This window comes from Buceros rhinoceros, unplaced genomic scaffold (genome assembly GCF_000710305.1).
Source record: "Buceros rhinoceros silvestris isolate BGI_N320 unplaced genomic scaffold, ASM71030v1 scaffold8768, whole genome shotgun sequence".
Lineage (NCBI taxonomy): Eukaryota > Metazoa > Chordata > Aves > Bucerotiformes > Bucerotidae > Buceros > Buceros rhinoceros.
The window spans coordinates 53,530-70,043 of record NW_010427393.1 but is presented as its reverse complement, the minus strand read 5'-3'; the positions used below and the strand labels follow the sequence as shown (position 1 = coordinate 70,043).

The 16,514-nt window shown below is 40.9% G+C and overlaps 1 protein-coding gene across 1 annotated transcript in view; it reads right to left on the bottom strand.

The window, feature by feature from the left end:
* CEP112 (centrosomal protein 112kDa) overlaps window positions 1–16,514 on the bottom strand; it is a gene marked incomplete at its 5' end in the record, with an annotated part of 119,840 nt that overhangs the window by 50,401 nt on the left and 52,925 nt on the right. Inside the window, one exon of the mRNA XM_010141867.1 lies at window positions 10,124–10,354. Within this exon, the coding sequence (XP_010140169.1) occupies window positions 10,124–10,354 (231 nt within the window). The remainder of the gene's footprint in view (window positions 1–10,123; window positions 10,355–16,514) is intronic.

Here is a 16,514-nt window from a genome sequence, read left to right as displayed (position 1 = left end):
CGGACCCGAGCAACCCAAGGAACGATGCGCGGGTTCCAGCCTCTCCACAGTAGGGTGCTGAAGCCTCGTCTTCCCGCAGCTACATGCCAAAATCTGGTACAGCACCCACACATCCCTGGATTACAAATCTTAATATTTCCTGGGTTTCTTGTGTTCCATCCATCTAAATTAAGATGGTTTCTTAAAAGTGGGTTTGATCATATCAAAGGTGGTGGCATTTGCTTTTTCAGAGCCTTACCAAATAAAACACGCACCCAAGAGGAATGATTTGAGGTTTTACAAGCTGCCTTTATTCCCCAGAAAGAGCGGGCACCTCTCTTGCTCAGGAGCACTCAGTCTCTGCCTCCCACACTAATACAAAGACGTTTACAGAATAGCTTGTATCACTCAGGCCCAGATGGTTTTGGTACCCAAACAGCTGATACCCACGAAGGGACAGGCTACAAAACATCTTTGAAGACGCAAGTCAAAGCTAAAGTTTCCTCCACAAACAGAGGGCAACGGCACCAAGATCCTGACACTGATCCGTGACTTGACTTAGTTAAAAACTACTTAACAGGGGCTTTACAATACCCAATTCTTTCAGGAATTTTGGAGACCGGTGCACTTCATCATTACATCCCAGCAAAGTTCACATGCTTTGGGTTTTGCCAAGGAGAGACTATGGGGCTCCTGAAAGGGCTACAATGGGCTAAGAATGCAATTTGTGTTTTCTAGATTCTCCATTGCTGTTTTAAGTCGACTTTTGTGGCAATAACAAGCAAGTATGAAGATAATGACTAGAAAAAAAATCCCAAGTATGTACCATTCTGAGACAGAACCTTTTAAACAGAAGGAAAACGGGAAACAAAAGGACGGAGTCGCTATTCCTAAGTTAACTCACAGGTCAGATCATTAGATGAGAGTCCAACAACAGTTAAGTGTCTGCTGTTGGAAAGACAAACACTGAAAATACGACAAAATCCCTTAACAAATCTAGGATCTGAAGCAATCGGTGCTCCTTAACGAGATTATGCTGGATTACGTTTTGTACCTTGAAATAGAACAAAGGTTCCCCAAAAGAACGACAGCTTTGCGGAGCCAGAAAGCATTACCGTGCTGGTGAATAACCATGTGCGAGTCCAGCAAAGTCCCAATTAAGAAGAGAATAGAATATATTGCTCAATCATAAAAGCAATTAACAACATAAATAAGACATTGTGAGACTCTCACCGTTCCCCGTGTTTAATTATCTATCCGCTCTCCATTCTGCAGCTGTAGGTCAGGATTAACTCCTCTGAACTAAACACTGCAGAACTCTTTTGGGGATTTGTACCTTATTCATTTTCAAGCAAACACTCAAATTCATTTCAAATTCACACAAGAACTGTAACAGTCTCACCTAAATCAGATTTTCTACAAGTTAAACACCCCTCCTACACTCAGATGTGATTGTGAAAGTACTTTGATCTCTGTTCCCAAATTTATTGCTCTGTGTAATCCATGACAAAATATAATGTGATTTACTGTATCTCTATATGACAGCCCAGCAGCTGACAGAACTTAATAATTCAGCATAAGAAAAAAAACCCTCCTGGCACCAAAATATACAAATCATAATTGAGGCACTTTAGTATCACATTACAATGAAGCATATGCAGACTGATCATAAGGACTTCAAAACAATTAGAATTCTCTCTTCCCCATTTAATGAAGGTAGGTTTTACTCCATGACATGTTCTGCAGCTGTAAGCAAGTCGTTTTGGAACACTTTCTTTTCTTCACATTAGACGCTGAAGGACTAATAACATCAGTTTACCCCTTCCCTACTTCCCAAACACTCCTTCCCCTCCAAAAAGAAGGGGGGGGGGGAAAAAAAAGATACCTGCAGCTTTCCTCTATTATAAAGGTATGAAGGAAGAGCAAATAAGTGCAAAAGATGTCTTCAAATGGTGTCAGAACTTAAATATGCAACAAAGGTGTTTTATATTAGTTGGTCTTGGTAACTGAGCATTTTTTCTGAATAAAGTTATAGTAAAAAACTCACATACCCAGACCTAAGCAGGGATGCCAGGGACATGCTTTGTGGGGCAATTTTTGCTTTGGTTTGTGCTGACTCTCAGGTTTGGGGGACTTGAGAAAGTTTTTATGTAAGGGATGCACTACCCCAGAAACTTTCCAGAAGAAAAAGAGCATGGAGCTCAGGACATGGGATGCATGAGAAATTTCCACTTAGTACTTACTAATTCCAGGTAATGAACACCAGCTACTGTTGCATACACTGTTTTGCATAAGCAAAACCACGAATGGGGCCCAGTGAAGTCAGTCACAGGGTGTTGGCTGCAGGAGCTGTCCTCTCCCCCCGGCTAGGCACCCAGACCAGATGGGATCCATTCAATAATCTAAGAAGGAATTGGGCAAGTCATTAAAAAAAAAAAAAAGTAACCTCGCATTACAGTCAGCTACTGCCCTGGCAAAGAGCCGATGTTTCTCCTAATGTTAGAATGTGCCCTGGGATGTAAAGATAAGTTAAATCAGTACACGAGAGAAAACTGTACCTGTATGCAATCAGCCTTCTCCGAGACACAGAGTATCGTCAAAAAAAAGGAGAGGAGGAGGTAATGATTCAACTGGGCTTTAAGATATATTTAATAAAGTTAAAATAATAAGCAATTGTGTATTACAAGATAAAGTTTGTGTGTTACAGTTTGTTTGGATAGTGAAAAAAGGCTCAGGAAACTACTGAAAAAATAATTAGAACAGTCATTCTGCCACTGGAAAAGCCTCCTGTGCTTCATAACCAGTAGAGACTGAAACACCAGCTGTATATCCTCTGGAGTCAGGCCCATGGGCCACCCAGCCCACTGTCTTCTCCAGATGCTGCTCGCAGAGACTGCATAAACCTGGCCCTTCGTACTCCCCCAGCACCCACAATTGCCATCCTGGGGAAGTTTGAAGTTAAAACCCTGCTTATTCCCATTAGCAACTGGTTACGATCACGCTGCTCATAAAACTGTTTAATCTCTTTTTGAACCTGCTGGTAATATCTGCCTCCTCAACCTCCATGGAAACCAAGCAGCTCACTCTCTGCTGTGTAGAGAAGTCCCTTCTTTCACCAGTTCTAAATCAACCTCTTATTAGTTTCCAGCAACTTCCTGGGCAGTAAATAACCATTCGGCATTCAATTTATCCACCATCTTCATGATTTTTTGAGTCTTGATCTTATGAATACACACCAAAGGTACGACCTGAAAGTTACAGAATTGAGGAGAAGAGTGTCCTGGTGTGGCAGAACTACACGCGGTGTTGGACAGACTGGAAAAGGGAATAGGAGACAGAGAAGAAAACAAAAAAAAAAAGGCAAACATTTGAATCTTAGGTAGATAGCTTTGATTAATACTAGTTAGGTAAAAAAACCCAAAACCGCAAATCAGAAAAACCCAACCAAATTTCTCAAACCACTAACCAGCTATAATGGGTATGACAGGGAATGAAGAAAGTGTGCTGAAAGACAGGCCACAGGACAGAGCCCTCGTTTTAATTACAGCAGTCCTTGCCCTGTTGAAAGCTTCCTTTTTAATCCCGTATTTTGTCATAATTTATCACTTAGCTCAGTTGTGCTGCTTCTCCTCTGGTTCTCATTCCTTAACAGTACTGCATCAGCCATTTTAATTTTTAACCCTGCAGTGTCATTCGTTGAATGTAAACAATGTGGTGCCTGGTCTCCTCCCCAGGCAGCAATGACGATGGTACCAAGTAAAGCCCAATGCTCACCAGTGCGTATTTTTTCCCACAGCGGCAGTTACACCAACTCTCCTTGGTTACCTTAGACACCAGATTTAGAAACACAACTGAGGGGCAGAAATGTTACCTGTTACCTGTTGTTTTCTGTTTGGTTTTTTGAGGTTTTCGGTTTGCCTTTTTTTTTTTTTTAAAGGAGGTAGAAGCAGAGTAACTCTCTGTGAAGAACTGAGACTATTGCTTTGAAACATCTCCAGCAGAGAGAGTGTCATAAATTCTGCTTAGTCTCAGCTGAGTGAAATATCCTTGAGATTATTCTACCATATTTTTCTTCATGTTTGGCTCTGTTGATTGAAGACTCTTCCAAATGACTCCCTTAAGGGATGATGCAATTCCTGTGACCATGTTTTCCTGGTCCACCATCATCTTTCTTTCATCTTTAGAGGAATAAGAAGGAGCAGTGCAAAAGGGGACACATATAGAGGAAATTTGTTTTCTCCCCTCATCTGTGAGCAAAACTTTATTGCAATATTAGCTGTAAAAGTACTATAAAGAGAGCTTAAATAATCTGCACTTCTTGTGCTAACATGCACTAACTTGGCTCTACAGATCCTTCCTCTTTTTGAAATACATGTCTTTTTTCTTGATCTTCTAGGCTTTTGGCAGAATTTCTCCAACAAAGTTGAAGTACTGTGCTCATTTTTAATAATACTAGTTGGTGAATCACTAACACTGTGTCAGAAATGCTTAAGAACCAAATGTAATAAATGTACATAGACTCTACCACCCAAACCCAACAAAAATATTACTACTCTGTAACAGAGGGAAAATATCACAGATAATAGTTCTCAGATTAGAATGAAGAAAATTAAGAGATGTAGGGAATATCCAACCCTTCTTGGTAAGAATTAGAGGCTCTTCAGATTATTCATAGCTAAGGCCTAAGCAAAAGAATATATGTAATAGATTCAAGCAAATTTTTTAACCTCAAAAATGGCACATTTTTGTGCAGCAACTGAATGCATTCAGCAAGAAAAAAACCATACACTGACCTTATAATTAGACACCAATTTAATGATATCATTATACTCGGGAAGAATGCATGTCCCCATTTTATGGTTGACCTATTTGACCCCATGTAAATAACCAGGGCATTGCTGCAACAAGTGTGAAAATAGTTCATCCGGATGCTCTCAGGAATGAAGCTACCCATACCACAGCAATTAGCGTTCAGGTTGATGAAGGGAAAGGTGTCACTCACATCAAAGCCTCCAGTATGCAAAGCAGTCTAAGCAGGAACCTACGTAGTTGCTGCAGAGACAATCCAGTTCCCAGAAGGTCTTAGATACAAAAATGGAACCATTTTTGGTAGTCCATGAAATGTAGCGTTGGCGGAGAAGAACAAGAGCTACAGCAACAGTGTTTAACAACGTAAGCTAATGGAAAGCGTGCGATGCTCATCCTTCGTGGGCAAACGTGACTTAACAGCTTAGGGGATACTCAATACTTTGAACAGAGTATCTCTCAGAGTGCCTCTTCGGTCTCTGAAGATGTCATATTCTTCCCCTCCATCTTCTCTCTTTTTGTCAGTACTAAACAGCATGACATCACCGGTATGAGTGCTGGCAATAATGCCAGAACAGATATTGTGAATCGAGGCTATTCCTACATATGCAGTACAGAAATACGCCCGACGAGTACATCCAACTGGACTGCATCCTGGGGCTGGCCCTGCTAGCCAATCAATCCAGCGGCACAACACTGGATGCTGAAAGGAGGACTGAAACGCTCTCCAGGGCATGTTACCAATACATTATCTTCAAACTGTATGCAAGAGGCAGTTGCTCAAAAATTAAGCATCTGCATGTTTTGAAAAAGGCCCCATTACAAAAACACGATATTACAAAACAACTATTATATAGAACAGCTATTCTTAATTAAATGGTCGCTTACACGCTGACCTTAACTTTGAATTCCCCAGGCATATCAGTTTTATGCGGACTTCCCGCAAGACATAGGTGGAGTGGCTGTAACAGGAATAGACTAGAAAACATTGTAAATGCCAAATTTTGCTTACAGTAACAGAAATCTCAGAGTACAACTAGCTGCTACATCATTAAAGTCTACAAGCATCATTTGCACGGCTCTGGCCAGGTCTCATGCCATCCTGGATTCTCATCTCTCCAGAGCGAGCTATTTCACAACTGTAATGAAACCAGAAGAATTGTAGTCCAGAAACTAAAATGTTCGGCTCTCTCTGTTGGGTTGTTGGGGGTTTTTTTTGCCTACAGCTTCATCCTGTAATCAAATATCATGTGTGTTCAGTACAGTCAATACACAAAAATGTAAATTATTTCTCCACAAGAAAAGCAGCACTGAAAAAGAATTAGATGTTCCTGGAACCTGCATAAAGACAACAGGATGAGTCAAAGTATCTCTTTAAATAGAGAGAAGTAGTCAATAAAAAGCTAAATGTTGAAAATGATTTAGAGGAGAAAACCAAACATAGCTTTTTCTCCCACTCCAATTTACTCATGTGCACTCCTCAAAGAGAGCTTTTTTCTGAGATATTTCCAGTGTTCCTGAGTTGCTTCCTTTGAGCATTGTTAGCATGTCTACTGATCTGCTCGGGTCACGCTTTCTGAATGCTCATTTTCTTTGCCAAGAAAATACCAGAGATGAATGTTACCAACAGTTGTGTCAGCCAAGCTTCACATCTGCATGCACTTAGAAATGCAGTTTGTCTCTTGCTTTTAGTAATTCCTGGCCAACCTGACGCTGCTCATAAGCTCTGCGCCGTCTGTTACACCTGGCTGATGAGTGCTCAGGCCATAAAAACGCTGCTGGTGCAACCTACAACCTCCCTGCCTCCCTGTTGAAGAGAGTCTTTATAGAACTCTGGTCCTATGTGTTCTCCACTCTGTTTACTTCTTACACAGTTTATGCTTCATTTCACCACAATGAGGTATGACTCCAAATTTAAAAAAATTATCAGCACATTAGAAAATGTTACAATCACTTGATATAATGAAATGCAAGCAAATTAAATCCATACTTTAAAAGCAAATTAAAATCATGACTGAAGAGAAGTGTTCTTCTGAAACTGTACTTCAAATTCCTTAGCTAATAGACGAGAAATAATTTGGAGATATTCCCAAGTCATTTTCATGTTAGAGACAGATAACAGATATTATGAAAGTACTGAAGTCCTAAGAACACGATAAGCACTGTCTCAAATTGTCCATGTTATCATCTTGAGGGTCTGTCTGATTCGTGTCCAGCATGGCTTATCCGACCTGAAGGACATGAGATTTTGTTATCCGTACCTGCTAAGGTGGTTTTGTGTTCTAATATAGCCACTCCATTACATCTCGAAGGGGAGCAATAAGGGGATTGTGTGCGATGGGGCTGTGGCACCTGAAGCAAAGCCGAAGATCAGCCTTGCCCCAGCCGGAAAAGCTGCCTCAGCATCACGTTAGCCCAGCACATGCCGAGCTGCTCCCTCATCACCTCAGCTCCGTGTCTCCGTACCAGGCCAGCGATAAGGACTTTGCTTACAGAAGTCTGGCCACAGTGCAGGTAGAGCCCTCGGCACCTTCCCCAGCACTCCTGCAGCGCAGGGGCACCACTCAGCACACACAGCCTCAGAGGTGCCCAACTCGTCCACACCAGGTTCACACGTGCATATTTAGTTCATACTCACACAGCTCGCTTTGTAAGAAAGCGGTGTTTAACTGAAAATAATACCTGCAACAGGGAAGGCCCCTGGAAAATTACTGACTTTGCCCTTTATTATTACTTCCACCACAGGAGGTGCCACATGTATTTTTCCTATGGGGCAGATCACACAGGGCCATTTGGCACCCTGATAAATGTTTTAACGTTCCCGATTGGGAGATGCAATAACTGTCAAAAGACATCTGCTTGTGGAATCACAGGTTCAGAAATGTTCCCGTACAACATTTATTGAGCAACTTTCTGGCACAGTGGGCTGTAATCACTACCAAAACAAATCAACTAAAATACTGCAATAAACAATGTACTATCTTCGAAGTTGAGATTTTTAAGCAACAGAAGATTAGAGACCTCAGTAAATTAAATTATGTGTCCCTAAATATTGAAGAGCTGTCTACAAATACCAAGAAGCATTTAAGTGTCCAGTGCTCTTGCAATGAACTGTTCTGCTGTCTCCTCCTTCCCACCCCACTGCAGCAGGGCTGTGGGGAGGGTGATACCACACGAATCCTCTATCTCCTCCTACCCACTTTTACTTCAGTTTTTCTTTTCACTTAAGTGTTAGACATTTCTTTTACATTTCATCATGTTCACATGAAGAATAGTCCACAATTACACAAAGCAATCCACACAGAAATCAGTGTTACTCACTGAAGTGACCACAGAGGAATGAGATCCGTCACTTGGGAGTGGACTGACCTTCAGAAAATCTGAAGTCAGATGTTCCATGCCTAAACAGTGAAATTCAGCTTCCCCTTGGATTCTTAAGCAATCTTTACAGAATTGCCAGTAAAAAGAAAATTTAGAGGACAATTTTTTCCCCCATATTGTCCTAAACTTCAAGGTAACACAATTTGCTAGAGAAATAAAGACTTCAAAGCAAATCTCAAGACTCAGGCTGAAATTAAGATGCCTTTTTTTTTTCTTTCTTTCCCCACTCCCCTTGGATAAAATCTCTTTCATCAAAGTTCTGTGCACTTTAATAGGATCAAGATTCGAATTAAGTTAGCTGAAACTCTAACTTTTGAGCTTTAAATGGAGTTTGCCCTCTAAGCTACTTTGACTTTTGGACTTTGTGGCCAATTTCCACAAGCCTCCATTTGGGAGACAGAAAAAAAGCGGAAAAGTAAACAGAGTTTTAATCATAATGGAAGGTATTTTCACACGTCTGTGAAAGACTTTTCAACAGAAATAATTTTTTTTTCCTCCTCCTATCTTTAAACTGACATGTCTTCTGATTAGAGGTAAAAATAGGGAAGTAGGTTGAAAAAAAAAATTCAATAGCGGTTAATGTAGCTTAAAATTAGTAATTTTTTTTTAAAAAAAGAGAAAAAATCCAACAAATTTAAAAAAGTATTTCTGACAGAAATGACAATTCAAGACTATTAAAGATATTGCCCTATGAAGGATTATTTGTAACTTTAATTTGAGGATGTAAAGAAGTTAACTTTTCTTTTGCTATACTACACATGTAAAAAAAGATCAAAGAAAGAAAAGAATTGAGATTCAAATTCCATTTTTAAGCAAAAACGACGATGTCTTCCTGAGTTAAAATTAATCCTTTAATGATGAATTTCAAAGGTTTAAATACTTTGTGACCTTGGCTTTAAATAATTATGCCAAGCGGAGCTTTCCTTACATTCAGAGAAGATTCTGAATTGTTGATCACAGCCGTTTTAATGGCTTCAGGCTGGCTGATTTCCAACATAATCCTCCGAATGCTGTTTAAAATTACAGACCAAGAACCTGACGCAGGTAAATGAACTGTCACTTTCACAAAGGCTCTTCAGACGGTATATGCAGATTGTTAATTTGTGCCACCATATATCACTTTGCAATAAAATGTATGATTTATTCCCCTAACACATAGAAAAGATACTTCAACAGCTATCTGCTTACATAGACACAGTGTCTACCAGGAATATTAACCAGAGGTTTTTAGTTTAGCTTCTGAAATAAAACTCCTCTCTCCCCTAATGTGGTGAAACACTTGAATTCAAGACACCGGTACACGGGGAAGCTCAGCCAGCCCTGATGCGCAGTTGATGACCCCGCTGAGTGGAACGTGATGGAAGCCTTGCTGTACTTGAAACATTAATTTCTATTTTCCAGCCTTTCACAGCATCCTTGCTCACTCAGTGCACACAGGCGAAAGTAGACCAGCCATTGTTAGGAAGTAGACCTAATTTCCTTGCAGTTTTAGCCTGAACTTTTTCCTCCTTAAGAACTTTCCCTCTTTTTAAGGGAGAAAAACTTGGTTAGGCAGACCCACCCTTTCTACTCTTTCAGCACAGGAAAAGCGATCAGCCTATTCTGCGGGGGCTCTGCCTTTGGAATCATGTGGATTTTCAAGTCCCACCAGTTCCTGAGCACCGCAGGGCCATCCTTGTTCCACACGCACCACAGCTGGAAGGTGCTGCCCCAGCACCGCTCTCGGGGAGAACAGCCCCAGGAGCAACACTGCCGCTGCGTGACCAAAGAGAACCACAAAACTTCCCATACTCACATCGCGATTGTGGCATCCAATGTCAGATCCACAGCAAACGTCTGTTTTTTCAACTCAAGTGACCCCTAAACATTTCTCCTCAGTGAAACTCTGCGTATCTGACTTTCTAGTGACTGCTCCCCACTTGCCATGTCACAAGAAGCACCCTTCAGAACCTCTTACCCTGTCCAAGGCCTTCTCCTTTTCTGCTGTGTGGATCTTTCTCAGGTCTAACGTCATTCTTTCTGCCTCCGCTTTCAGCTTACTCAGGGCTGTTTCATGGTCTTGAGCTGCCTTCTGCTTCTCCTCTTCCCACTGGTGCCTCAGCTCCAGCAGCTGCTGCTTCCGCTGAGCGTTTACCTGAAGAAGCTCTTCCCTCAGCTGGTGGATTTGGTTCTCCATATCACAGATAACCTGAAATTCAGAACAAACAAAGTAAAAAACAAAAACAAAACAAAAACCACTTGAAACACTTGATTTCCTCAGACAGGCTGTTAGCTGGGGTAGGAAGCAGACTCAAAAGATTCTCCATCCCTTTTCTCAGCCTCTTACTGTTCTCCCCCTTCTCTTCATTCATGAATACAGCTCCCTGCTCCTGAAAGCATCGACGGAGCAAGATTTACCCTTTGGAGTGTCCTCACAGGTGAAGAAATTTAGTTTGTGGCGCGTGACCACTACATATACTGTCCATGTCTGGTTTCTTTCCTTAAGAAATGACCTGCCGCCTTCTAATGAGGTATCAGTTTATCATCAGTCATTCATCAATCACTGCTACAGATCAGAGACTATTTCACCACCACGTGCTAACGTACACCAGGAATGTATCAGGCAACGTCCTCCTTCGGGTGAGGGAAGTAAAGGACGCGGAGAGAGGATGATGGGCCGATGCAGAGAACCCTTAAAGTCTGCAAACACAGTGTAGATAAAACACACGACCTTCAAAACGCAGGACACGGACTTCAGAACCCACAACTCTCTTATGTGATCACAGATTATCCTTCACTCCTCAGGAGCAAAATATGTTGTGTGACACAGCAGTGGCATCAGAAGCGGGGGACTAGGGAGCGGGAGGAGACCAGCGGGGAGCCAGCTCACTGCCTGCCTTTGACAGGGGAGCTTGAAAGCGTCAGGAAGGGAAGTTATGCGTGGTAAAGCTGTGTTACTCCTGAAGTACACAGAATACACGCTGCGGCTTTACAGCAGTAGGAAGGTACACATGTACTACTTCAGATTTACACTTGCATATAACTCTCAGTTACTTTTCTAACACCATTTCTCCTGCAGCTTCTTAAATGAAGATCAGGAGCATCGCATCTGGGACATAAACCCGTGGTCCTCACAGCTGGTTATAATGTAGGATGTTGCAAGCACATACATGTTTCCATTCATAAATATAATTCTGAAAACAAGCATTTCCACTAAAAAACTCACACAGTATTTCCCCATTTTCCCTCCCTGCTTCATAAGTAACTTTGCAGTTCCCTGTAATTCTTTCACAGATAATATTGAGATGAGAAATTGATGTTCTACCAAACATACAGGTGACTCACCTCAAGTTTATTAAAGGTTTCACAAGAAAATCTGATTAAAATTACTGTATATTTAAAGATCCCACTGCCCTGGAATGCCAGTTACTGGTTCTAGAGCTCTGAACCGACCTCCCTCTCCAACTACTGTTTTTCCTCTTCAGACATTTTAATACACTGGCTGTATTCAGCTAAACCATCAATTTGATGTCACTGAGAACCACATTACTACAAATCTTTGAAAAAGAAACATTCATTTCTGACCAAAGTTGGGAAATCAATCACTGCCCAATATACTGCCTTGTCATTAATATCCCAAGACACATTGTTATAAATACTGTGACCTGAGAGAGAAAAAAATCGAGGCTTGAAAGTTTGCCTATTTTCTTCAAAGTGTTTGAGCTATATGGTGTAAGAAGGCATGTCAACTCCCCTCAAACCGTCCGTGCTGTCCTTCAGCTACCACGGCTGCACCATGTACTAAGTAATATGAACCACCTCAGAAACTTATCACAGGACCGGCTTTTGCTTCCATGCTTTCTTAATTACTCAGTGGCATTATTCCCTGCTATGTCAAAGGTAAAATCCTGTGTGTGCCTGCGGAGAGATGGAATGAGCACATCATTTGTACACAGAAGTCTAACACAGACCACATACCTCAGCGATGTCAGCGTTATCTCAACCATATGTTTCACATAGTGTGATCTGCACTAGATCCTTTCCTTTCCTTCCTTTCTGATCTGTTTCTCTGCACGTTTAATTTTTTATTAAATCTGTACATAGACTACAAATGTAAAATACTTTTTGGTATATAATCTACAATATACTTCTATAATTCTTTCCGAAAATATTTTCACCTCAAGATCATAAAAAAAATGACAGCCTAACTGGCTTTTACTTAACCACAGAAATGCTGGGTCAGCGAAGATCATAGCTACTATTTCTACAGGATGAAACGGTCTGAGTTCTAAACCAACATACGGAGCATTTGGGGTTTTTAATAGCTATTCCAGTGCAAGTCCTGCCTGGAATTATCACAGTTATCTTTGAATCTGTGAGAGCTCTTTTTGAGAGTTCATAATCCCTCCATGACCACTATCTTTTTTTATCCCCTTCCTTCTTTTTTAAAAACTTCCTTAAACTTCCCCCCACACACCCCCCACACAGCCTGTATAAGTGAAACTAAGATGTTTCATTGCTCAGATATTTCCTAAAAGTTTGATAAAATATTTAGGATAAGGAGCCAAGGTTAACTTCTTACAATACAGGGAAAATTCATTCATAAATCATACTACAAGCCAAAAGAGAGACTGAGTGAATTCCTGACTCGACTGCTACGTCTTCCTGCTTTACTTCATTCTATACTCAATAATTCTTAAGCAAAGCCATTAGAAAATCCAATAGCACAATACAGTGTTTTCTATTGCCACATGGACAAAGTAACAGCTGCAAGCCTTAGATTCAAAACCGGGGAGCCAAAAGAGTGAGCTGAACATTAGAGGTAAAGTAACAATAATTAACATGCAAAGGAGTGTTAATGTTGGACCTAATAGATGGCAAAAGCAGATTTGGTTCTATTAGGAAAGAAGAAAGAATCCAAAGACAGGGTGATGGCAGCGAAACTAATATGATTAAAGGAGTCCTTTTGGAGCAACTTCACTGCCAGTAAGATGATGTTAAGAGACATCTAATCTCTCCAAAGTGACTGGGAAAAGCTTATATTGGGGATCACAGACACAGTTCGTGTCAATTACTTTAAAATAAGTCTAGTTCTCAAAGCCAGATTATTTTTTCCCATAAACAAAGTCACTGGCAGAAGCAGCTTACAACGGAACAACTTGCTGCATAAGACAACTTTGTGCGACATGGATAACTTCAAACTGCTAACGGAAATGAATCCCAAACTCTCCATGACTACGATTCTGCTAGTCCACAAGCTAGGTTTAATAAACTATGATTAGACTTAAATGTAGGCAAATTTGTACTACTAGGGAAAAAAAAGATATCATAATCCTCAGTTGTGAAAAATCCACGAAGCATAAAACTTAAGGGCAACTGTCACTTCTAAACAAGTCCGTGGAAAAACCAAAGATGCAATTACAGAATCTCACTCCTCATGCTTGAGATCTGAAGGCATGTTTGCTGGGTTCCTTTGCAAAACTGAATCCTCCTTTTCAGCACTGGGTTCTTAAAGTCTTCCCCTGGCTGCTCAGATCTGTGCTTGTGAACCATCCCTACCAAATTGTTTGCATGGACCAAATAATAACTTGAGTACAAGAGCTGCTGTGAGAAATGCCCGTCTGAAACACCCCATCAGAGCAAATTACTTTTGTGCTAAACATAAGGCTTACACATAAGAAATGAAGACTTCATAGTTTATAATAGGTCCAACATTTGATTGCTGCTAGCTGCCTTTTATGGATCACAATATTATAATCTTTATTTTGGTTGGATAGGTAGAAGTAAATGAAATAAAAGAGATCTGTATCTTTTTTACTAAGAATGCAGAAGTTCTTCACAATTCCACAGAATGGCCTTGCCACAGCAGCACGCCCCAAACAAGACAGCGTTTCACAAAATTACTAGTAATCCATGCACAGGAAAAGGAATAGAAAGAACACGCCGGCTTACAGAGCATCCCAAACAAAACACCATCAGCAAGACGTAAACGGTGTGACAGGGTCGAGGTTTCCTGTGAATTCATATGGCACTTGTACGTATGTGCCAGCACGTACGCCACTGCCATAGCTGGAGAAACTGCCAGCCGAGATGGTGATTTCTATTTCTGTTTCAAAGGAATAACTCAGAATTCTAACTAAGAATATCTGTGCTGAAATAGTGTCATAAAAAGGGTGGGTCATAAGCCCACAGCAATTTGCCTGCGGGGAAAAAATAGACTTGAAAGAAAAAAAGAAGGTTGCTTGCTCACTTTGGCCTATTTAAAATGCCAATAAATGTACTGTATGTTATTTGGAAGGCAAACATGTGCTCTTAATTTTAAAAAGTAAATTGCGTAAGAAAATAGAAAGTTGGCAAAAAGTTCAAATTAAAATCTGTTGCTGATGTCTGAAACTGCTACAGTTACATGCAACAGAGATGAGAAATGGACCAAATGACTACGTCTAATTAAAAATAAAGACAGATATACTTCCTTTATTTTTCAGGAGCTCCTACTTCAACCCCATGAAGCATTTACTTGGATCAGTTTCTCAGGAAGAGGCTGGAGCATTTTATACTCATGGTGATGGAATACATGGACTTCACCGTCTCTCTCAACGTATTACACACCAAACCACATCCACCCCATCACCACATTCAACTTCGAATAGCGTTGAAGGTATTTTGAAGTCACAGAAACAACGGAATGCAGAGTTGAGCTCACATCTACTCTAAACTTATTCCGAGGCTCAGATCTAGAGTCATTTAGGTGTTCCTAGAGCTGTTTTTACATCTCCCAGCAGATGAAGCTGCAATAACCCTTCATTGCTCCTCACTGCTGAGTGCGCTCAGGATGCTGAAATAGAGCAGCAGTTTGAAAGGCCACTGCATTTCTCAGGTGGATCAAGACAACTCTTCAAGCTGAGTTTCCCGTTTTCTGTGCTGGGCTAACCTGGCTTCAGTAGGAGATGACTGCATAGGTCTCGGTTCGCTGTGATTAATTTTGCTTGCATATAACATTAAAAAAAAAAACAAAAACCAAAAAACAAGCAAAAGCCACACCAAAAGCTCCCAGAAACCTCTGAGTGGTTCCATGGGCTTAGCTCAGACATGAACTCTTAGGTTAGGTGATCACCAACATCATCCCACCTAGCATAATAACCTAAAACATGAGCCCATAACTAACAGCCCTCTCTGAACCACTGATACGTAGCTTCTGCTTCTCTGTGCCAAGATTTTCTCAGCGTTTTCTCAGCTGGAACAACATTAAAATCAGAGCATGCATTCGAACAGTGCGTGATGTGAAACCGTCAGCCGAACCCTTCTGAAAGGGCGATTTGTTTCTTTGTGCCTTGCAACGCCGGCGTGATGTGACGGAGATGGATGAGGTACACATAACGTTTGTTACTGGGTAGTGGATTATTTTTGAAGGGAGATCAGTCCAGTCAAGGGAAAGGAAGTCTGTAGTAAAAACAAATCTCACTTTGATGATGAAGAATTAAAAGGAAAATAAGGAACAAAGTAGAAACATCCAGTGATTCAGTGATGACAATGAGTCCCTTTTTACCCACAATCAGTGGGTAACAACATCCCAGAAGAGGTGGATGAAGAATCCCATCCCAGTCACACAGCAACTGGTGACATATTTACAGTAAAATACCTTAGAAGGGATTATCTCTTGAACGTGGGAATCTGAACTACTCTAGCTGTCTTATTAACAAAGCTTTATAAAGTGCTGAGAAACAGAAAGTACAAGTTTCCCTACCATCGCAAAAGGCAGCAATACATCTAACATAAAAGAGCGCCAAAAAAGTAAACAAATACTATTTATTTGCAGCTCCAAGCTTAGAAAAAAGTATAGCTGTAAGAACTTCAAAGGTGTATAACGTCAATTTGTGCTTAAAATGAAATTTGTTTATATTAATGAGTCTTACTACTGCAGTTTCAGCACATCACCACAATCAGTCTTAGTCTTGATCTCATTCTGGGTTTTGAAAACTGTTCCCCTGACTTATATCCTGAAGAGCTAAGAGATAGGTAGCCAAGTGCAGCACCAAGGGCCAGGCACAACCCTAACAGCTCTCTGATCTTTTTGTCCACAAAGCATCCCACTGAGTTGGACTTACTGGTCCCAGTATACCTGCTTTTCTCCACACCAGGTGAATTTCAACCCGCCAGTTCAGCCAGCTGGCAGCTATACTTGTGGCTCCTTTGTAATATGACGATAAGACAAAGGATACACAGCAGAGCTGAAAGCAGAATCTTTTCATTTAAGCTAAAATCTAAACCTGATGAGGTACCAAATCCGAATCAACCCTTTAAAGGAATTTTGAATTAGCAAGAGTCATCAGTATCAACCCTATCAAGCGCAGGCATTCTCCTGTAGGGAA